Source organism: Papio anubis, chromosome 10, assembly GCF_008728515.1.
Source record: "Papio anubis isolate 15944 chromosome 10, Panubis1.0, whole genome shotgun sequence".
Taxonomy (NCBI): domain Eukaryota; kingdom Metazoa; phylum Chordata; class Mammalia; order Primates; family Cercopithecidae; genus Papio; species Papio anubis.
In genome coordinates, this window is record NC_044985.1 from 10,339,945 (window position 1) to 10,364,957 (window position 25,013).

At 39.3% G+C, this 25,013-nt stretch overlaps 2 protein-coding genes across 8 annotated transcripts in view; both read right to left on the reverse strand.

Annotated features, from left to right (window-relative positions):
* The window catches only part of EPB41L5 (erythrocyte membrane protein band 4.1 like 5), a 189,666-nt gene that overhangs the window by 130,763 nt on the left and 33,890 nt on the right, over positions 1–25,013 (reverse strand). For all 7 annotated transcript variants that reach the window (XR_004176469.1, XM_031651176.1, XM_031651177.1 and 4 more), the window contains exon 3: positions 8,802–8,906. Coding sequence is in view for 6 of the 7 variants with exons in the window: in XM_031651176.1 (XP_031507036.1) it covers positions 8,802–8,906 (105 nt within the window). In the remaining variant the exon portion in view is untranslated. The remainder of the gene's footprint in view (positions 1–8,801; positions 8,907–25,013) is intronic.
* LOC101016129 (histone H3.3-like) lies at positions 17,210–18,284 on the reverse strand. The gene has a single exon (XM_003909219.4). It carries the CDS (start codon positions 18,160–18,162, stop codon positions 17,752–17,754), a length of 411 nt encoding a protein of 136 aa, XP_003909268.2. The 5' UTR covers positions 18,163–18,284; the 3' UTR covers positions 17,210–17,751.

Here is a 25,013-nt window from a genome sequence, read left to right on the forward strand (position 1 = left end):
TACATATAGATAAAATGTTATGTGTATGTGCATTTTTCTAGGGAAAGAGTCCACAGATTTCACAACTCTAAGTTTAAGATCATCACTGGACTATATAAAAGGATATTAAAGTAAGTTTAGATTTTAAAATAGACGATGGGGTAGTATTCTGCAGTCCACTAAAACAAAGATGACCATATATTCTGGTTTACCAGAATAATACTGGCAGCTTGTGCCTATCCCAATCCCTCATTCATTAAGTTCCCCTTTTACTCTCTAAAGTGGCCTAGTTGAAAAACTGACAACAAACAGAAAACACAGCCAGACGTGGTGGCTCACGCCTGTAATCCCAGAACTTTATGAGGCTGAGGAGGATCACTTGCATCCAGGAGTTCAAGACCAGTCTGGGCAATATAGTGAGCCCCCATCTCTACAAAAAAATAAATAATTAGCCAGGTGTGGTGCATGCCTATAGTCCCTGCTACTCAGGAGGCTGAGATGGGAGGACTGCTTGAGCCTGGAAGGTCGAGGCTCCAGTGAGCTGTGATGGTGTCACTACACTCCACCCTGGGTGACAAAGTGAGACCCTATCTCAACATGGAAAGAAAAGAAAATCTGAATATGCCTATAACAAGTGAATGAGTCAATAATTAAAAACTTCCCACAAACAAAAGCCCAGAACCAAATGGTTTCAATGACGAATTCTACCAAATGTTGAAAGAATTAACACTAATCCTTCACAAGATCTTCCAAAAAAACACAAGAGGAGGGATGGTTTTCCCACCTCGTTCTATAAGACCAGTGTTACCCTGACACCCAAACCAGAAAAAAAAAAAAAAAAAAAAATTACAAGAAAACTACAGACTAATATCCTTTATGAATACAGAACCAAAATAATCACCAAATACTGGCAAACCAAACCAAGCAACATATAAAAAGGATTATATGGTCAGGTATGGTGGCTCGCGCCTGTAATCCCCACACTTTGGGAGGCTGAGGCAAAAGAATCGCTTGTATACAGGAATTCAAGACCAGACTGGACAACACGGCGAAACCCCATCTCTACTAAAAATACAAAAACTAGCAGGCACAGTGGCGCATGCCTGTTGTCCCATCTCCTTGGGAGGCTGAGGTGGGAGAATCGCTTGAACCAGGAGGCAATGTTGCAGTGAGCCAAGATCACACCACTGCACTCCAGCCTGGGCAACAGAGCAAGACTCCATCTCAAAAAAAAAAAAAAAAAAAAGATTATAAACCATGACTAAGTGGGATTTATCCCAAAAATCCAAGGTTGGTTCAACATTTAAAAAAAAATTTTTTTTTTTAAATCAACATACCATACCATACAAACAATTTTTTTTTTAAAAACCTCACATCATCCTTTCAATAGATGCAGAAAAAGCAATTGACAAAACCCAACGACCTTTCATAAATATGCAAAAATCAGTTGGAGTTCTATATGCTAACAATAAACAATCCAAAAATGAAATCATGAAAACAATTCCACTTAAAATAGTATCAAAGGAATAAAATGCTTAGGAATAAATTTAACCAAGGAAGTGAGATTTCTATAAACTGAAACTATAAAACATTGTTTTAAAAAAGTAAAAACCTAATACACAGAAAGACATTCCATGTTCATGGGTCAGAACACTTTACTGTTAAAATGGCAATATTCCCTAAACTGATACACAGATTCAATGCAATCCCTACCAAAATTCCAACTGCCTTTTTTGCATAAATGGATAAGCTGACCCTAAGATTTATATGGAAATGCAAGAGACCCAAAATAACCAAAAGAACTGAAAAAAGAAGACACCTTGAGAACTCACACTTTCCAATTTTAAGACTTACTACAAAGTTACCATAATCGAGATACTGTGGTACTGGCATAAGGATCAACATAAAGATCAATGGAACAGGCCAGGTACAGTGGCTCACGCCTAGCACTTTGGGAGGCTGAGGTGGGCGGATCACCTGAGGTCAGGAGTTCGAGACCACCCTGCCAACATGAACAAACCCGGTCTCTGCTAAAGGTGCAAAATTAGCTGGGTGTGGTGGCTCATGCCTATAGTCCCAGCTGGTTAGGAGGCTGAGGCAGGAGAATCGCTTGGACCCAGGAGGCAGAGGTCCCGGTGGGCCAAGGTCACGCCACTGCACCACTCTAGCCTGGGCAACAAAAGTGAAACTCCATCTCAAACAAACAAACAAACAAACAAAAAACATATATACATACACATACACATATGTGTTTGTGTGTGTGTGTGTATATATATATATCAGAAGAGAGAATCCAGAAATAAACCCACATATCCATAGCCTATAGTAAATAGATTTCCAACAAGTATGCAACAAGACCCTTCAATGGGGAAAGAATAGTCATTTTAACAAGTGGTGTTAGGATCACTGGATATTCACATGCTAACGAATGAAGCTGGACCCCAACTTCACAGCATATACAAAAATTAACTCTAAATGAATCAGATGCCTGTTGTCCCAGCTACTTTGGAGGCTGAGGCAGGAGAATCACTTGAACCAGGAGGCGGAAGTTGCAGTGAGCCGAGATTGCGCCACTGCACTCCAGCCTGGTGACAGAGTAAGATTCTGTCTCAAAAAAAAAAAAAAAAAAAAACCTTTTAGAAGAAAACGTGTAAATCTTTGTGACTTCAGAATAGGGAATCGTTTCAGAGATATAACACAAACAGCATTAGCAACCAAAGTAGGTAAACTGGATTTCATCACAATGTAAAACTTTTGTGCAAAGGACACTATCAAGAAAGTGAAAAAAAAAAAAAGTGAAAAGTGGGGGAAAAAATTTGCAAATGTATCTGACAAGGGCTGAGTACCCAGAAAATATAAAGACCTCTTACAACTCAACAGCAAAAAGGTAAATAACCCACTAAAAATCAGGCAAAGGATTTGAATAGTCATTTCTCCAAAGAAGATACACAAATGGCAAATAACCACATGAAAAGATGCTCAACATCATTAGTCATTAGGGAAATGTAAATCAAAATCACAATGAGACACCATTTCATACCAACTAGGATGGCTAAACCAAAAAGAAGGGGAAATCACAAGTTGGCAAGTATATGGAGAAACAGGAATCCTCATACATTGCTAGTAGGGAGTGTGGAATGGCGCCATCACTGGAAAAGTTTGGCACAAGCAATCCTCCTACCTGAACCTACTGAGTAGCTGGAACTACAGGCACACACCACCACACCTGGCTAATTTTTGTATGTTGTAGATATAGGGTTATGCCATGTTGCCCAGGCTGGTCTTGAACTCCTGGGCTCAAGCAATCTATCCACCTCAGCCTCCCAAAGTGTTGGGATTACAGACCACCATGCCCAGTCTTCAGAGCAGCATTATTCATAACAGCCAAATAGTAGAAATACTCCAAATGTCCATCGATGGATGAGTAAATAAAACGTGATATATCCATAAAACAGAATATTATTCAGCAATAAAAAGGAATCAAGTACTAAGATATGCTACAACATGGATGAACCGTGAAAACATTATGCTAAGTACATTTCCAGATTCCAAAGGCCACCTATTACATGATTCCATTCAAATGAAATTTTCAAACTAGGCAAATCCACAGACAGTGTTTGCCAGAGGCTGTGGAGAGGGGTAAATGGGGAATAACTGGTAATGTGTAAGAGGGCTTCTTTAGGGGTGATTATTATGTTCTGGAATTAGTGATGATGGCTGCACAATTCCAAATATACTGAAAACTCTGAACTGTGCAATGTAAAGTGGTGAACTTTATGGTATGTAAATCATATCTCATTTTTTTTTTAAAGTGCCCTACTTTACAGAAAAAATGACATCGTCATGCTAACTAAAACCAACTCCTTTTACTTAAGCATGCCTTCTCTCTTCTCTTTAAGCCTCCTACTCCAAACCAAATCTCTGAGGTAATAACTCTTCAATACTATTGTCAAAGGAGTACTTTATGTACCACTGTGTATTTGTAAGTTAACAAGTTTCACAATCCCTTCCTTTTTCCAAATAATTCAGTCCATCCAAGACAAAGAAATAGCAAAAAATAAAAATAAAAAATAGTAACTCAGTCTACAAATAATTAGGTTGTCTGAGCAAGACCAGCATCTACACAGCAAGAGGCTAGAGACTGGTTCCATACATGCTGAGTGATCAATAGAGTAAACCTAGTTGTGATAATCATAGCCTGGTTTCTGCAGAAGCGAACTACAGATGCGGAAAGAGAAACAAAACTACAAGCCCTATAGTGTTAGACTGGAATTTCAATTATTTATGGGTGTTGAAGTCATGGTATTCATGGTATTCTTGAGAGATAGAGAGACAGAGAGAGACAGACAGAGAGAGACAGAGATGGAGAAATAAACATAAACACATATTCCCTAAATCTGGCCACAAGACTCATTGGAGAATTGGCTAATTAAAGGGCTGGAGTAGGGCACTGCAAGATGAACATGGCATACCTTCATAAGCCAGAAAGTAAGGTAGAGCTCAAAGAATGAAGGGGTCATGTTAAATGAACATAGAAGCCATCCTGAAGCAGCTCCCATTGACCATACTTGGAAAATTTGAGCAACAAAATAAATGACAGTAACCGATATAACCCACTGAACAAAACAGGAATCTATTAGTTCATAAATAAATAGAAAGCTTGATGAGGAACAGTCTCAATGTAACTGCCCACAAAATAGCTAATGATAAAGGGAAAAAAGGGTCACTTCATAGTGATGAGGCCTGGCAGACACCATCTTAAGGGATCAAATTTAGTATCACTAGTAATGGGACCACATCAAATTACATGACACCCAATAGGACAGAATGAAACACAAGATCACTTCGGTTATTTTCCTGCCAAAGGTACCAAGATTAATCTACTTTATGAGGGAACGTGAGACAAACCCAAATTGAGGGACAATATACAAAATAACTGTCTTGTATCTTCAAGAGCTTCAAAGTCATGAAAGCCAAGGCAAGACTGAGGAAACCACAGTATTCCAGGTTGAAGGCAACTAAAGAAACATGAAAACTAAATGCAAAGCATGACCAGGCGCAGTGGCTCGTGCCTGTAGTCCCAGCACTTTGGGAGGCCGAGGAGGCAGATCACAAGGTCAGGAGTTCAAGACCATCCTGGCCAATGTGGTGAAACCCTGTCTCTACTAAAAATACAACAATTAGCTGGGCACAGTGGCACGCGCCTGTAGTCCTAGCTACTCGGGAGGCTGAGACAGAAGAATCGCTTGAACCCAGGAGGTGGAGGTTGCAGTGAGCTGAAATCACGCCACGGCACTCCAGCCTGGGCAACAGCATTCTCAGTCTCAAAAAAAAAAAAAAAATGCAAAGCATGATTCTGCTGGATCTTTTGGGTATAAAGAACATACTAGGAACAATTAGCATTATCTGAATACAGCCCAAGGAGATAAGATGGTGGTACTATCATAGTGTTAATTTCCTGGTTTTGATGGCTGTATTGAGTTATGAAGTGTGCTTGCTTACAGGAAACATACACTGAAGAATTCAGGTGTGATGGGACATCTTAACTATAACTCTCTCTCACATGGTCCCAGAAAAATGGTTATTTATACCATCCTTGCAACTTTCTGTAAACGTGAGATTGTTTCAACTATGAAATTAAATATGTGTACATGAATATAGAATAACCCAGTCTAATAAAAAGTAAACAATTTAAAAAATAGAGCTCAGATTATATGTCTGTATAAGAAAAGTGAACTTTGGCTTCATCAATTTACTAATTTTGGTTATCTCCATGATGACTCCATAATTCTATAGTCATAGACGTTTCAGACTGATCTTTAGTGATCAATAAACTAAAATTTGGCACATTAATTTTACATATATGGACATGCCATATGCTGAATGTGAAATTATAGCATGTAATTCCTTGGTCGCTTTTTACGCTGCCCCTCACCCCACTTTGGTTTCATTTCATTCTGAGGTTGAATATGGCCACACAACAAGGTGATTCTTTGCTTATGTCATGAGACTATCATGGAATCAACTGAGTGAGAACTTGAAAAGTTTAGCTTATCTGGAGTTCATTTTTAATATCTTTAGTCTACTAACTGTTCTTCCAGCTCAACTCATAGAGTGTTTCAGTGAAGCAAAAATAAAATGAAATAAAAGTAAGCCTGTAAGTTTAATTTTAATGCCTAGATTTCTGGTTACTGGAAGGAATAAACTAGAACTAAAGAGTAGGGATTAAATATCCTAATTCTGGCTTTACCAAAAATTTATTATCATGACAAGAAAGACACTATATGTGTATCAAACGAGAGAAAAAACATCAATATGGAATTCAGTCATTGCTGATATTAGCAAAGAGCTAATAATACAACTTAGTAATGACTGCATATTTCTTTCCACAATTACTTAAATATTAAGTACCTCAAACCTAACTTTGGCACACTTTTGCTTTCTTTTCCCTTATACTGCCTCAAAAAACAGGAAGTCATAGATTGCTATCTATTTATTCACCTGATTGTACAGCTTTACTATTATTCTAGAAGTGAAAGCTGAATGATATTAAAATTAACAGGCAACCAAGATGTTATCAAACTAAACAGAAGTCCAGAATTAAATTCAACAAATGTTTTGTGTGCCTACTACCTGCTGGACTCATTCTCTACCATTAGTGAATTTAGTCTAATAAAAGAGAATTAAGAACATTAGAAAGAAAAATAAAAGAAACACCTCCACAATAACATCACCAAGAGATCAGAAACTGAAACTGTGAAAAATAGCTTCACAACTTTTTCATGTATATGCATGTCCATATATCCTTTTTTTTTTTTTTTTTTTTAAGAGACAGGGTCTTGCTCTGTTACCCAGACTAGAGTGCAGTGGCATGACCATAGCTCACTGCAACCTTGAACTCCTGGGTTCATGAGATCCTCCCACCTCCCAAGTAGTCAGGACTACAGGCATGCACCACCATGCCTAATTTGTTTATTTTTGTAGAGACAAGGTCTTGCAATATTGCCCAGGCTGGTCTCAAACTCATGGCCTCAAGTGATCCTCCCTCCTCAGCCTCCCAAAGTGCTGGGATTATAGGCATGAGCCACTGCTCCTAGCTCAGATTTTTTTTTAAATAGAAAAATTCAATTATACTGCTTTATAATCCTTTATGACTACTTCTACCACTCCATTTCAATTAGTATATTAATACTTAAAAATCACAATTTTGTTTTGTTTTAGAAATAGGGTCTCACACTTTGTCACCCAGGTTGGGAGTGCAGTGTTGCAATCACAGCTCACTGCAGCCTCCAACTACAAGTTCCTAGGCTCAAGGGATCCTTCAGCCTCAGTCACCCAGCCAGCTGGAACTATAGGCATGCACTGCTACACCCGGCTAATTTTTTTTTTTAAATAAAAAATCACCTTTTTGTTTTTGTGTTTTTTTGAGACAGGGTCTCGCTCTGTCACCCAAGCTGGAGTGCAGTGGCGCAATCTTGGCTCACCGAAACCTCTGCCTTCCAGGTTCAAGCAATTCTCCCACCTTAGTCTCCCGAGTAGCTGGGCCTACAGGGGCACGCCACTACACCGGCTAATTTTTGTATTTTTAGTAGAGAGAGGGTTTTGCCATGTTGGCCAGGCTGGTCTCGAACTCCTGACCTCAAGTAATCCTCCTGCCTCAGTCTCCCAAAGAGCTGGGATTACAGATGTGAGCCAACACGCATGGCCAAAAATCGCCATTTTTTAATAAGCTGCATAGTATTAATTGCAAAGATATGCCAAAATTTGCCTAACCGATGCCCTGTTGCCAAATGCTCATGGTTACTTAATTTGGAGGCATGATGGGGAGGGTTGTCAGGAAAAAATGACAGCTAAAATTATTAACTGCTGTAAACTTAGCCCAGATGCTTTATAAAACCAGCTAGGAGTTTCTCTCTAAACACACACACACACAACTTCTAGAAAAAAAGGCTTAATGCCATGACATCCTTATCATCTCTGGTCTCTTCCTCTGCCTCCTACTGTTCGGGCCTTAATATTACTTTTATCCTAAAGTATTTGTAATAACTTTTCCTGACTTCAATCTCTGTCCATTCCAAATCCTACATATCTCTACATCAAACTTCCTGAAGGAAAACATAACCTCCCTGCTTGAAGACTACCTAATCCCAATTATTTGAGAGTAAATACTGCTAACTTATTATTTAAGACTTTGGGCATTCAGTTTGAATGATACAATCACTAAACCACCTTCCAATGTTTTTATCCGCCACTTTCTTTCAAACATTCTCCAGTAAAATCCTAATATAGTAACCAGTTATTTGAATAACCTCCAACTTTCTACTCTATTATGTATGCTGTTCTCTCATCAGAAATGCACGTCGAAGTACCACTATTTATAGATACAGAATCACAGATCTGAAAGGGAACTTAAGAGATATCCTAGTGTACGCACCTTGATTTGCAAATTAAAAACTACTATCATTTGCCCAAGAGCCCACAAAACTCCCATCTAGCATTCTTTCCATTACACAATGTTTCTCAAATTCTTGTGTGCCCAACAATCAAGTCAACAGTTCTTAAAAACAAAGATTCCAGAGCCCCATCCTCAAAAATTTTGTTCTTATAATTTAGGTTAGGAAATTAGGACCAGAACTCACATTTTTTCAAACAAGTCCTTCAGGTGATGCTAAAGCAAGGGGGTGGGGGAGGGAGCGGTGTCAAAGCTTTGTATTACAGGAAATAACACATCAAGAATGTGAAGCCTAATAGCAATTAGTATATCATCTGAAATTTCCCGTTTCTTCCCCTTATGCTAAAACTTCCAAAAAACAGTTACTCACTGCTACTTGTGCTGAATCCATAAATCTCAGACCAAAATAGTCGCTTTCAATAAGGTCCAGGTGGTACATAATCTGATCAAACAGCTCTTGTCCTTTGGCTTTTTTCTGAAATGGCAAGAAAATAGGTAAATCAGTAAGTGGCTTATAAAATCAACAAGGCTGAACAAAAGAAGGTTTTAGTTACACAAGATCTCTTGAAGAAAGGAGAACTTGCAATACCAAAAGTATTGGCATGTGGCAGATAATGGATAAGACATTATAGTTTTCTAATAGATCACTTAAGGCCAAAAACAAATTTGTGATCTATATGTTTTCCTAGAGGGTGTTACTTCCAATCAACCGACAAAAATTATCTATTCTGAGGTACAAATATTTGTAAGGATAAATTCTTGTGTTGTCATCAATTTTTAGAGTCCCTACTTTAAAAGGGTCATAATGTCATTGGAAAAAGAAAACACAAAAAACTTAAGAGTACTTTAGTACAAAATATGTGAAACTACACACTTGCAAACAGATTTTAGAGAAAAGACAGAAACTAGAATAATCAATGAAGGCTTGATGGAGAAGAATCAGTCAAACTGGAAGAGAATGTAAGGTAAGAAATAATAAAACTGGGAGGTAGGAGGGAATATGAGATCATAAGAAAACTACTGTGATGACGCAGAAGACACCAAATAGTAGGGTAATAAATAGCAAAGAAACTTTGTATGGAAAAAGCAGTTCTCAAAGTGTGGTCTCAAGATCACCGAGGGTTTCCAAGACCCTTTCAAAAGATTCATGAGGTCCTAGGTTTCTCATATACCTGAAAAAAACATCACATTGCAACACACTGAACGTTGAAGCAGGTAAGAGAATCCAAGTACCTTCTATTAAACCAGACGTTAAATAGATTTGCAAAAGTGCTTAAAACAATGCCACTCTTCTAAGCTCTTTGTTGTTTTGGGAAATAGTTATTTTTATAATATGTTTTATATTATGTTAACATAAAAGGGGTATGTTGTTCCTATATTAATAGACATTAATCAATTACTGATTAATCAGCTAATCAATATTTAAAATGTTTTCAGTTTTAATTTCTAATACTGTAACTATTGGTAGATATAATCCACATAAGCAAAAGTATTGTTGGGATCCTCAATTTTCATAATTGCTCATCCATGCCTCTCCCATCTGTAGAACTCTAAATTGTGATTTACAGTATTTCCTATTAAAAATGAACATATACTTGGTTTATCATATCAATCTCTGCCTTTTAACAAATTTATTATTTCAACTTGTCCTTTGCTTTTTCTTTTAGATAAGTAAATCTGTCATCTATACTTCCCTTTATCAAGACAAAAATTTGACCATGCCCTCATGTCCTCTCATCTCCCCTCCACCCAATTCCCATCAAGTTTTATGGACATACTTTTGTGTATTTTTTTATTTATTCTTAGCTAACTTTTTAAAGACAACAACTTCTACTAGGATATTTCAAAAATGTACATGTCTTACATGTGTACATTACAAGTCTTGTAGCATCTGCTAGATTTGCAAATACTCATTTGAGTTCTTTCTCCAAAAATGTTTCTAAAAATGTTCCCATATTTGAGAATATTTTAATCATGCCCTCACTCGAATGACAGTTGGATGGGTAGAAACATCAAGGTTCATAGTTTCTTTCAATACTTCCTCCAATACTTAAAAAAAATATTATTCCATTATCTTCTTGCAGTCAACACTGCTATTGGTAAGTATCATGTCAATCTCAATTTTGTTCCTTCATAATGTTACTTGTTCACTTTTAGACTCTTCAATGTCACTGTACTGTGTACAAGTGTGAGTTTTTCTTAATTATACTGTATTCTATACGAACCCCTTCAACCTGAGATCTTTCATCTTTCTTTAATTCTAGACATCAACCTCAGAGTTTTCTCAAATATTTCTTCTTTATCATTTTAAGCTTCCTACCTCAGTGCTGGCATCTTTTTTTTTTTTTTTTTAGTATACATTACTTATCCATTTAATTATATATTTACATAACACATAACAGACAAAAGTTAGAAAGCTTTAGTAATATAACAAAATTACATTTAAAACAATGACAAAGCTAGAATTTGAATTTTGCTCTATCTTCCAAGTTCAAATTCACTGAGGAATACATACCTCATCTAGATTTCACCTGGAATGTCACCTGAGATCAGTAAGTCAGACACCCCACTTCTTAAACAACTTCTTCTAGCTTATTCACAAAATTACTTTTCTTTTTTTGAGACGGAGTTTCCCTCTTGTTGCCCAGACTGGAGTGCAATGGCGTGATCTCGGCTCACTGCAACCTCCGCTTCCCGGGTTCAAGCGATTCTCCTGCCTCAGCCTCCCGAGTAGCTGGGATTACAAGCATGTGCCACCACGCCCGGCTAATTTTGTATTTTTAGTAGAGACAGGATTTCTCCATGTTGGTCAGGCTGGTCTCGAACTCCTGACCTCAGGTCATCCGCCCAACTCGGCCTCCCAAAGTGCTGGGATTACAGGTATAAGCCACCGCGCCTGGCCACAAAATGACTTTCAACGCCTAAGTTCTACAGCCACACGAGGAATTTCCAGTACACTGACCCAACTTCACAGACATCAGCCTCACTTCTACTTTTTTTAAAGTATAACACAATTTGCCATTTTAACTACCTTTAAGTATAAAATTCAGTGCCATTAAAAATATTCACGTTGTACAGCTGTCACCACTATCCATTTCCAGAACCTGTCACTATCCCAATCAGAAACACTATATCCATTAAAAAAACCATTCCCCACTTGCCCTCACCATTACCCCTAGTAACCTCTCTCCCATTAATACTTTCAATCGCTATGAATTTGCCTATCCCATGTATCTCACATAAGCAGAATCATAACAGTATTTGTCCTCTTGTTTATGGCTTATTTCACTCACCCTCTCTCCTACTTTCTGTCTCTATGAATCTACCTATTCCATGTATCTCGCATAAGTAGAATCATAACAATATTTGTCCTCTTGTTTCTGGCTTGTTTCACCCATAGTATTTTCAAGGTTCATCCGTGTTGCAAAATATATCAAAATTTCATTCCTTTTTAAAGCTGAAAAATATTCCATTGCAAGTAAATACCATTTTGTTTACTTCTTCAAGTGTTGATGTACATTTGGGATTTTCCCACCTTTTCAGTTTGCAATAATGCTGCCATGAACACTGGTGTGTAAGTATCTGTTTGAGTCTCTGCTTTCAACTCTTCCTGGTATACACCTAGGTGTAAAATTGCTGGGTCATATGCTAATTCTATATCTAACTATTTATATATATATATATATATATATATATTTTTTTTTTTTTTTTTTTTTTTTTTTTCTGAGATACAGTCTCACTCTGTCACCTAGGCTGGAGTGCAAAGGTGTGATCAAGGCTCACTGCAATCTCCACCCCCAGGGTTCAAGCGATTCTCATGCCTCAGCCTTCCAAGTAGCTGGGACTAAGGTGCACAACCATGCCAGGCTAATTTTTGTATTTTTAGTAGAAATAGGGTTTTGCCATGTTGGCCCGGCTGGGCTCGAACTCTTGGCCTCAAGCATCCCAAAGTGCTGGGATTACAGGCGTGAGCCACTGCACCCAGCCATGTTTAACTTTTTGAGAAACTGTCAAGCTGTTTCCTGCAGCAGCAACACTATTTTACATTCCTTCTAAAAGAGTATAACAATTCCAGTTTCTCCACATCCTTGCCAACATTTGTTACTTTCTCTTTTATTTTTTAAAAATAACCACTTGATGGGTATGAATAAGTCTCTCCCATTGTGGCTCTGACTCAAATTTCCATACTGATTAGTGATGTAGAAAATATTTTAATGTGCTTATTAGTCATTTATATATTTTCTCTGGAGAAATGTGCAAGTTCTATGCCCATTTTCGAATTGGTTTTTGTTGTTGTTGTTGTCGAGTTGTAGGAGTTCTTTATATATTCTGGATATTAATCTCTTATCATATATCTCATTCGCAAACATTTTCTCACATTCTGTGGGTTGTCCTTTTACTCTCTTGGCAGTGTCCTTTAATACACAAAAGTTTTACGTTTTGATGAAGTCCAACTTATTTGTTGTGCTGCCTGTGCTTTTGTTATCACATCCAACAAAATCACTGCCATATCTAATGTCATGAAGACTTTTTCCCTGTTTTCCTCTAAGAGTTTTCTAGTTTTAGCTCTCTCACTATGTCTTTGAACCAACTTCATATTAATTTTTGTATATGGTATAAGGAAAAGGTCTGACTTCTTTCTTTTCTGTGGGGGTATCCAGTTTTCTCATCACCATTTGTTGAAAAGACTGTCTTTTCTCCACTGATTGGTTTTGGCACCCTTGTAAAAAATCATTTTACCATATTTACAAGGATTTGTTTCTAGTCTCTCTATTCTATTCCATTGGTCAATGTCTGTCTGTATTGCCAGTACTACACCGCTTTTTTTTTCTTTTGTAGAGACGGGGTCTTGCTATGTTGCCCAGCCTGATCTTGAACTCCTGGTCTCAAGTAATCCTCCTGCCTCGGCCTCCCAAAACACTGGAATTACAGGTGTGAGCCATCACACCCAGCCCCACACTGTTTTTGATTGTGTAGTTTCATAGTAACTTTCAAAATAAATCAGGAACTGTGAGTCCTGATTTCCCTAACTTTCTTCTTCATTTTCAAGATTGTTTTCGCTGTATTTGGGTTCCCTTCAGATTCCAGATGGATTTTAGAATGGGTTTTTCTATTTCTTCAAATAACATCGTTGGGATTTTGATAGGAACTGCATTTAATCTATGGATCACTTTGGGTAGTACTGTCTTCTCAACAAGATTAAGTCTCCAAATTCTTGAATGTGAGATATCTTCCTACTTATTCATGTATTCTTTCATTCCTCTCAGCAGTGTTTTATATATAGTGCAAGTCTTTGCCTCCTTGCTTAAATTTATTCCTAAGCATTTTGTTCTCTTAGATGCTACCATAAATGAAATTGTTTTCTTAATTTTATTTTCAGATCATTGCTAATTTATTAGCACCAAAAGGTATTTTTTTTTCCACAAAATCTTTGGTTTTCTACATATAAGATGATGTCATCTTAAACAGAGATAATTTTATTTCTTCCCTTCCCATTTGGATGCATTTCTTTTTTCTGCTAAACGGCTCTGGACAGAAGTTTCAATACTGTGTTGAACAGAAATGGCAACAGCAGATATCTTTATCTTGTTCCTGATCTTAGGGGAAAAAGGAACTCCTACTTTTAAATTTCATTTATTTCTTAATTTTTATTTTATGCTTCCTATCCTTTCTTTCCTCCTATGGAAAGAATTCCTAAATATGACCTTCCAACTCACTAATTTCTCCTTCACCTGAATTGATCTTAATTTCATCCCATCAAATATGTTCTACAGATTATACTTCTTATACCTAGTATTTTCCTTTGGTTCTTTTAAGTAAGTTTTTGTTCTTGTTTCATGCTCTTAATACCTTATCTTTTAGAAAATGTATTAGACTTTTCTTTTTATTCCATCTGCCTTTGCTTCTACTATATACATAAAGATATTAACAACATAAAACAAGAAAACACACACATACACACAGTTTGTTATCTTTTACTTGACTTTTGAGGTGCTTGCACTCATTTGTCTCCTTATTTTGGACATATTCATTTGGCAACATGAGTCACTTTCTCTAGATTATGTGTAACAAGAGAAAGGCCTGACTCTAGTCTGTATCAGCTCCATTTAGCACTAAGAAACCCCTGGGGGAACAGAAGAACTCTAGGGAGGAGAGCCCTAACAAGGAGAAAATCACAGTTACTCACTTTCCATTAAACAAATAACTCCCCCAGGTTAAGAATTCATTCTCTGTCCACAGATAAAAAGGAAAGTAGCATTGGGAAGGAGGCATTTTTTAAAACAATAATTCACTGCCCTCTAAGAGTTTGGTGGAGGGGTAGGAAATTTAGGTAAGGGAATTTTAGGGATAAGGATTTTTGGAGGTCAAAAACTTTTTAGGGAGTGCTATTATGATTTATTCTTGAAGACACTTCCACCCACTGTCTGAGTTATTGCTATCACACCCCTTAAAAGAGATACTAATTATCAAGACAAATTTGGAGCAGGGGGATAAGACCTCCATCCAAACTGCCTTTTACCTCAATTATCCTGCCACAGCCACAGTAGCAGCCCCCTAAACCAGACTGCAGCAACCATTACTACACACACACTCTAGTACCAACACTCCTTACCTGGAGCTAATTTTTCTATCTTAGGTTTTATGATCATTCATGGGTTAATCTTAGGAGAGGACACCAGAAGCCCTTATTAACTTCAATATCTTGTCCCATACAGGGCAAAAATCCTCACTAAAAATGTGTGATTGGGAATGATCCTAACTTCCTTCAGGGATGAATTTGTTTTAAAATTAAAGGTTTGTTTCAAATACTATTCCTAATTTGATTTACTCAACACTTTTTTTAAGAGATGGGGGTCTCACTACATTGCCCAGGCTGGATATCAGTGGCTATTCACAGGTGTTATCACAGTGCACTACAGCCTCAAACTCCTGGCCTTAAGCAATCCTCCCACCTGAGCCTCCTGAGTAGCTGGGACTACAGGCACTCATCACTGAGCTTGGTTTATTGAACAAATATTAATAGAACACTTACTACGTGCCAGGCACTGTTCTAAACAACTACACAGGAAAACAAAACAGGTAAGCCCCTGCCTTCAAGAAGCTTACATTCAATTAAAGAAAAAAAAAGCCAGGCATGGTGGCTCATGCCTATAATCCCAGCACTTTGGGAAGCCAAGGCAGGAGGACCACTTAAGGCCAGGCATTCTGAGACCGGCCTGGATAACACAGCAAGACCCTATCTCTACAAAAATTTAAAAAAAAAAAAAATTTTTAGAAGAAGCTTACATCCTAGCAAGGGAAGAAAATATCATGCTAGCTAGTGATAAAGGTTATACAGAACAAGTTAACTACAGAAAGGTGTTTACATGGGGCCCATTTAATAAGGGAGATTTGAAAAGAGACTGAGTGACACAAGTCAACTATGTAATTATCTAGAGAAAATGAATCCCAGACAGAAATTATAACAAATGCAAAATTCCCAACTGTATGTGTGTGTTTAAATAATAAAACAAACCAATTGAATATTTCAACATATTTGTTCTAGCAACACAATGAAAAAGGAGGAGAAGGTCATTATTGGAAATGAAAAAGAAAACCACTGGTTTTAAACAATGCTTATAATAACAACAACAAAGTAAGTACTGTTAACAATTTGACTGACTGACTGATTTTGAGACGGGGTCTCGCTCTGTCACCCAGGTTACAGTGCAGTGGCATGCACGGCTCACCACAGCCTTGACCTCCAGGTGTTAAGGAATTCTTTTGCCTCAGCCTCCCAAGTTGCTGGGACTACAGGTGTGCACCATGACACCTGGCTCTTTTTTTTTTTTTTTTTTTTTTTTTTTTAACAGGATTTTGCCAGTCTGGTCTTGACTGCCTGAGTCTCCCAAAGTGCTGGGTTATAGGTGTGGTCACACTAAGCCCAGTTAACAAATTTAATTATGCTAAAATTTGCTAATGGCAATCACTACACTACAAGTATTTTTATTCTACACTACAAAATATTTTTACACTACAGTAGAAAGCCACAGAAGTCTTCTGCTGAATTCATTTATCTGGTACCAAACTTATATGTTTCCATTACCTTCATTCTAAGGCATATTTGTAGAATCAATTTCATATTCCATCAACATTCTATATTTGCTTCAAGACCAAAGGGAAGCACTGCTTTAAAAATAACTCTCCTCCTTATTCTGCCAAAGCATCATTTGCTAGACTCTTGAAATATGACAGTTGTGTTCTAAGGAGAGAAAGAATGGACTTCTGCCCACTAGACAGCTGCCTACTCAGAACAAAAACCTTTTTAAGGTATACATTGACTCCTTCTTAAGAGATGCTAGTTCTAAGACAAGTAATAGTGAACACAAGACATTTACAGGTTCCTGAAGCAAACGATGCATTATTTTATTTTTTCAGACAGGGCAACTCTGTTGTCCAGGCTGGAGTGCAGTGGTGGGATCCTGGCTCACTGCAGCCTCAACCTCCTGGACTCAAGCAATCCTCCCACCTTGGCCTCCCAAGTAGCTGGGACCATAGGTGCGCACCATCACAGCTAGCTAGTATTTTGTTGTTGTTGTAGAGACAGAGTTCACACGATGTTACCCAAACTGGTCTCAAACTCCTGGGCTCAAGCAATCCTCCCACCTCAGCTTCCCAAAGTGCTGGGATTATAAGCATGAGCCATCACACCTGGACAACAATGCAATATCTATTTTAGGTTGGTACAAAGTAATTGCAGTTTTTGCCATTAAAAACTATTGCAAAAACCATAAATCCTTTTTTTTTTTATAGTTTAATGTATTTTAATAGCAAACTTACAGGAACAGCACAGAAGACAGACAACATTAAAAACATGTACTTGCATGTAGGACAACTCAGTTAGAAAAGTATAGTGAATGGATGGAATCTACTGTATGATAAAAATGCTACAAACACCATTTAGTTGCCGTCGATAAGAAATTTACTTGTTTTAAAAAAATCCAAATGCTGGCATTGTCCAGAAAAATTTAACAGGTTTATTTATAATTATTATAAAGTTGAACCGCTGAAACTTGTTCACTGAAACATTTTAACTTGCATTAATGCTTTACGCCTCTGCATTTATATTAAAAATTCACACACAAATGAAAATGGAAAAACTGCCAATACCTGATTTCTGTCCCCTATTTTTCCACTCGCAATCATATACTTAGGTACCTTTTGACCCCATGGAAAAAAAATATCTAACGTTCAGAACTACCAATAACAGGAAGAAGAGAATTTTTTTTTTTTTTTTTTTTTTTTTTTGAGAATGAAATGTTTCCCATCATAGTGGATTCTTAAGCACGTTCTCCACGTATGCGGCGTGCTAGCTGGATGTCTTTTGGCATAATTGTTACACATTTGGCATGGATAGCACACAGGTTGGTGTCTTCAAAAAGACCAACCAGATAGGCCTCACTTGCCTCCTGCAAAGCACCAATAGCTGCGCTCTGGAAGCGCAGATCTGTTTTAAAGTCCTGAGCAATTTCTCGCACCAGACGCTGGAAGGGAAGCTTGCGAATCAGAAGTTCAGTGGACTTCTGATAACGTCTAATTTCACGGAGTGCCACAGTACCAGGCCTGTAACGATGAGGTTTCTTCACCCCTCCAGTAGAGGGCGCACTCTTGCGAGCGGCTTTTGTAGCCAGTTGCTTCCTGGGTGCTTTACCACCGGTCGATTTGCGGGCAGTCTGCTTTGTACCAGCCATGGTACAGAGACCTCCTTACTTACCCCCCTTCTCCTTCGGCTGGAGCTCCGCGAGCGAGAGGCGGCGCTGGCGTTAGAGAGCGACGGCGGCGCGGCGGCGGCTGCGAACACACCTTTTTTTTTTTTTTTTGAGATGGAGTTTCGCTCTTGTCTCCCGGGCTGGAGTGCAGTGGCGTGGTCTCGGCTCACTACAACCTCCGCCTCCCCCGGGCTCAAGCAATTCTCTTACCTCAGCCTCCCAAATAGCTGGGATTACAGGTGCCTGCTACTATGCCTGGCTAATTTTGTATTTTTAATAGAGATGGGGTTTCATCATGTTGGCTAGGCTGGTCTCGAGCTCCTGACCTCAGGTGATCTGCCTGCCTTGGCCTCCCAAAGTGCTGGGATCACAGGCATGAGCCACTGTGCCTGGCCCATAATTCTTTTGCACCAACCTAATAACAAAATTCTGATATCCCAAAAAAGAATTTCTCAGAACATCTTACTTTTAGAGATAGCATGTAATTTTTTAAAAACTTCATTGAGTCTACCCTTCCTGAGAAAAAACTATACCATTTCATGAAAATAAGTCACAGATAAGAAGTAAGTGCAGTAACTGTAGTATGTTGATTTCAGAAAGATTTCTGATTCTAACCCAGAAATAAAATGTTATTATTGCTAAGATGGAAAGCATGGTCATGATAATATTATTCTGGGTGAGTGAATACCTGACTCAATCATGATTTGAGGAATAATTATCAACCTGCTAGTATTAACCTTAGAAATCGTGTTCTAAATCAGTTGGTTTTGTTCCATTCTACATTTTCAGAGTTTTTAATTTCATTACGCACTTAACAGTACATACAGGAAAATTTTCATTATAGGAAAAATACATTTTTGACGTAATATTCAATTCTCGGACAGATACCTATTATGTGTTAGATGTTACTTATACAGATGAATATGCTTATATTTGCCCTCAAGCAATCACAAGGTTCTTAGAATTTTATTCTTAGTTAAGAATTAAAGAATTTAATTCTTACCTAAGAATAAAATTATAAACAAATAAACACAATAAATGTGAATGTTACTCCTATTGTATAACAAAATGCTAAAGAAATGAGGGGTGAGTTGTTCATTCTGCCTCAAGTATTAAAGGCTTCAGAAGATTCTATATTCAAAACCGGGCCTGGAAATGTGAACAGAATTCTGCTAACCTCGATAAAAACAAAATAAAGATCTGGAATCTTGACAGTCTAAGGAAGGATTTAGGAAAGAAAAGACTGGAGGCAAGAGTCAGAAAACAAAGTGACAGGAGCTGCCGATGTACTGTGATCTGCCTAAAACTGCCACACAGAATGTCACTCTGTTCTTTAAAATCCTTTAATCATTCCTCATCATCTACAGATTAATGTACAAACTCTAGGCATAAAATTCCTAAAAGTCCTTCCTAGCTGTTCTTGCTTATTATTACATATGACAGCCTATCTCCTCTACCATTTCAGCTTCTTTCTTTTGTTTTTGAGACAAAGTTTCACTCTTGTTGCACAGGTTGGAGTGCAGTAGCACAGTCTCAGCTCACTGCAACCTCCGTCTTCCGGTTTCAAGCCAGTCTCCTGCCTCAGGCTCCTGAGTAGCTGGGATTACAGGCACCCATCACCAGGCTAGGCTAATTTTTTTTTTTTTTTTGAGACGGAGTCTTGCTCTGTCGCCCAGGCTGGAGTGCAGTGGCCGGACTCAGCTCACTGCAAGCTCCACCTCCTGGGTTTACGCCATTCTCCTGCCTCAGCCTCCCTAGGCCGGGCTAATTTTTGTATTTTTAGTAGAGACGGAGTTTCATCATGTTGGCCAGGCTGGTCTGGAACTCCTGACCTCATGATCAACCCACCTCAGCCTCCCAAAGTGCTGGGATTACAGGTGTGAGCCACCACGCCTGGCCTATTTCAGCATTTTTATCTGCTTATAATCTCCCCAATAAGTCATGCCTCTGAACTCTTGCAAAATGCATTTCTTTCTGCTTAGAATGTCCTTTATGCCTCTAATAAACTTAAACAAAATTTTTTTTTTGGTAGAGATGGAGATCTGGCTACATTGGCCAGGCTGGTCTCAAACTCCTGGCCTCAAGCAATCCTCCCACCACAACCTCCCAAGGTGCTGGGATAACAGATGTGAGTTACCACACCGGGCCCTTCTAATGAACTCTTGATTCTGGCTTCGCAAGAATCAGTACATCAGTGTTGCCTTTCAATAATCCCACAGAGAATAAATCCTCCTTCCTCCGTACTATCTTGTACCTAAAATTCTAATTAGTATAAAGCCTATGCAAAGGCATAGACTTGTAATGGGTCTATCATGTTTAGGCAAGAGTAAGAAGGTCCAGTATAGTCAGAATGTGTAGAATATGGATGTGAGATCTTGATTACAGGGTCAAGGTCTTGTTTATTTTCGTAAATTAAAAATAAAATGTTTTTCTCACCTTGTAGCTATTGAAAATGAACAAACTGGAAACAGGAAAGTGAAAACAGACCCACAAAGCTCTGGACCACTACAAATTCATTAGTCACCTGTATCTACACCAGTACCTGCTACTTATGTTCTTTATCCCCACCTAACAAATTTATTCCAGGTCACCACCTCTTTCAGACCCAGCCCTCACTTCACCTCCTCTTTGCAATGATTAAGTTCACCAAGGTATTGTAACCACCCAGTGGGTTCACCTTGCCCACTGCCTAGACAGAACTAATTTATCAAGACAGGGGAATTGCAATGGATAAAGAGTAATTCAAGCAGAGCTGGTTGTGCAGGAGACCGGAATTTTATTGTTACTGAAATCAGTCTGAGCATTAGGGGATCAGAGCTTTTAATGATAATTTGGGGCTGGGGCTGGGGCCGGGCGCCGTGGCTCACATCTCCAATCCCAGCACTTTGGGAGGCCAAGGCGGGTGGATCACCTGAAGTCAGGAGTTTGAGACCAGCCTGACCAACATAGTGAAACCCTGTGTCTACTAAAAATTAGCTGGGTATGGTGGCAGACACCTGTAATCCCAGCTACTCAGAAGGCTGAGGCAGGAGAATCATTTGAATCTGGGAGGCGCAGGTTGCAGTGAGCCGAGATCACACCACTGCACTCCAGCCTTGGCAATGAGAGTGAAACTCCATCTCTAAATAAATAAATAAATAAATAAATGAAATAAACATAATTTGAGGTCAGGCACAGTGCCTCACGCCTGTAATCCCAGCACTCTGGGAGGCTGAGACAGGCAGATCACCTGAGGTCAAAAGTTCGAGACCAGCCTGGCCAACATGATGAGACCTCATCTCTAGTAAAAACACAAAAATTAGCCAGGCATAGTGGCATGCACCTGTAATCCTAGCTACTCGGGAGGCTGAGGCAGGAGAATCACTTGAACCCGGGAGGCAGGAGTTGTAGTGAGCCGAGATCATACCACTGCACTCCAGCCTGGACAACAGAGCCAGACTCTGCCTCAATAAAATAAAATAAAGATAATTTGGCAGGTCGGGGCTTGGGAAGTAGGGAATGCTGACTGGTCAGGTTGAAGATGGAATCATAGGGGTCAAAGTGAGTTTTTCTTGCTGTCTACTGCTCCTGGATGGGATAGCAGAACCGGTTGAGCCAGATTACCGATCTGGGTGGTGTCAGCTGATCCATCCAGTGCAGGGTCTGCAAAATATCTCAAGTACGGATCTTAGGTTTTACAATCGTGATGTTATCCTCAGGAGCAATTTGGGGAGGTTCAGACTCTCGGAGCCGGAGGCTGCATGACCCCTAAACTGTAATTTCTAATCTTGTAGCTAATTTGTTAGTCCTGCAAAGCCATGCTGGTTCCCAGGCAAGAAGTGGGTCTTTTCGGGAAATAGTTATTATCAATTTTGTTTCATAGTCAAACCATGAACTGAATTCCATGAACTGAACTGAAAGTTAGTTAGGCCTATGCACAAGAATAAACAAGGACAGCTTAAACGTTAGAAGCAAGATGGAGTCAGTTAGGTCTGATTTTTTTACTGTCATCATTTCCTCAGTCATAATTTTGCCAAGGCGGTTTCAATCCCTCCCTTTGTGTTTCTTTTCTTTTTTTTTTTTTTTTTTTTTGAGACAGAGTCTCGCTCTGCCGCCCAGGCTGGAGTGCAGTGGCCGGATCTCAGCTCACTGCAAGCTCCGCCTCCCGGGTTCACGCCATTCTCCTGCCTCAGCCTCCCGAGTAGTTGGGACTACAGGCGCCCGCCACCGCGCCCGGCTAGTTTTTTGTATTTTTTAGTAGAGACGGGGTTTCACCGTGTTAGCCAGGATGGTCTCGATCTCCCGACCTCGTGATCCGCCCGTCTCGGCCTCCCAAAGTGCTGGGATTACAGGCTTGAGCCACCGCGCCCGGCCAGCCTTTGTGTTTCTTAGCACCTTGTTCTCAAGGTGTAGGCTACGAAGACTGGAAAAAACCGTCAATCACTCTGGCTTCTTCCTGCTGACGGGGGCGTCGTGGGAATAGGAGCTGACTCTAAGGTGAGAGAAGTGGAACCGCTTTGCAGCTGAGTGTACTCATGCAGGCAGGGCTGGGATTCCAAGGCTTGCATGACAAAGGCGGTAGTATTTTTTTTATTATTATTATACTTTAAGTTCTAGGGTACATGTGCACAATGTGCAGGTTTGTTACATATGTATACATATGCCATGTTGGTGTGCTGCACCCATTAACTCGTCATTTACATTAGGTATATCTCCTAATGATATCCCTCCCCCCTACCCCCTCCCCCCTCCCTACAATAGGACCCGGTGTGTGATGTAGGCGGTAGTATTTTTATCTATAGTTTTAGTACAGCATTTTAACGGACAGTGTACTATATGTTAAATAATGAATTTTAGGATAAGGAGTACAATTTCCAGTTTTAAAATTAAAAATTTGAAAGCATTAGTGTAGGGACTTATAGTCCATAAAAATTTTAGGATTTAGTCTAAATTGAAGGAAAAAACTCAGAAACAACAACAGGTGGGCGGTTTCAGTATTATCTTTTCATCAGCTTTCCATCTTTCTCAGCAGAAGGTATCTCTCCTAGAATGTTCTTCCTCCCATCTCTACCTATGTATATAAAACCAATTACCTACAATCCCAGCACTTTGGGAGGTGGAGGCAGGTGAATTACTTCAGGTCAGGAGCTCAAAACCAGCCTGACCGATATGCAAAATACAAAATTTGTATATTGTATATATAAAATACAAAATGTGTATATTGTATATACAAAATACAAAATGTGTATATTGTATATACAATACTAAAACTCTTTACTAAAAATACAAAACTTAGCTGGGCATAGTGGTGGGCCCCTGTAATCCCAGCTACTTGAAAGGCTGAGGCAGGAGAATTGCTTGAACTGGGGAGGCAGAGGTTGCAGTGAGCAAAGATCATGTCACTGCACTCCAACCTCAGCAACAGAGTGAGACTCCATCTCAAAACCAACAACAACAACAAATGCAATTACCGAGGAACATTTTTCCTACTCATTTAAAGAAACTCAAATCTGCCCTAACCAGCTATTCTCCAGCTGCCGTGCTATCTGCTTCTTTCCATCTATTGCCAAATCTCATAGCAATCCTGCGTTTTCCCTTCACGTACTTCCACAAACTAATCAATATTAAGCACCTACTGTGTGCAAGGGACTATAAGAGGTCCAAAAATACGACTGTCTCCAATAATTCCTTTAGCCCTCTAAAATCTGGCTTTCAAACACACCATCCCACCAAAACTCTTTGCTTCACTTCCATCCTTTTTCTCTCTTCATGACGGCAGACTATCTTCTCATGATCTGACATAATTGATACACCCCACTCCCATCAGAGTTAGAACTGTGTTTTACTCATCTTTATTCCCTCTCCGCACTATATCCAAGTACTAAACACTAGTCTTCACTCCCCCCGGCACCAAGCACATCCATGTACTAAGCAGGCACTCTTTCCTATGCAGCCTCACTGTCACTGGAAGTCTGTAGCCTCATCATCTTGTACCTACATTACTATAGCAGTCTCCAGGCATGATTTTTTCTTCTGTAACAAATCAAGCATATCACGTCTAAATTAAACCTATATATCTTTCTTTTGTTGCTTTTTATCTCTGTTGCCCACACGGGAGTGCGGTGGCATGATCATAGTCCACTGCAGCCTCTACCTCCTGGGCTCAAGCAATCCTCTCACATCCAGCCTTCTGAATAGTTGGGGCCACAAGTGTCCAGCATGACACCTGGCTAATTTCTTTTATTTTCTGTTGAAACGGGGTATCCCTGTGTTGCCCAAACTAGTCAAACTCCTGGACTCAAGACAGCCTCCCACCCTGGCTTCTCAAAGTGCTGGGATTACAGGCATGAACCACCATGCCCAGTCATGTTTCTTACTACTAAAAAATCTTAAGTGGATTAAAATACAAATATGCAAAAATCAATGCATTCTTTTAAAAAAATAACTTCCGGCCGGGTGTGGTGGCTCACGCCTGTAATCCCAGCACTTTGGGAGGCCGAGGCGGGTGGATCACCTGAGGGCAGGAGTTCAGAACCAGCCTGGCCAACATAGTGAAACCCTTTCTCTACTAAAAAATAACAAAAACTAGCTGGGTGTGGTGGTGGGCGCCTGTAATTCCAGTGACTCGGGAGGCTGAGACAGTAGAATCGATTGAACCCAGGAGGCGGAGGTTGCAGTGAGCTGAGATCACGCCACTGCACTCTAGCCTGGGCAACAAGAGCGAAACTTCATCTCCAAAAATATGAAAAAAATTTTTTTAATTAAAAAAACATAGCTTCATTGAGCTATAACTCACATACCTTCACCCATTAAAAGTAAACAGTGCAATGGATTTTAATATATTCACAGATATA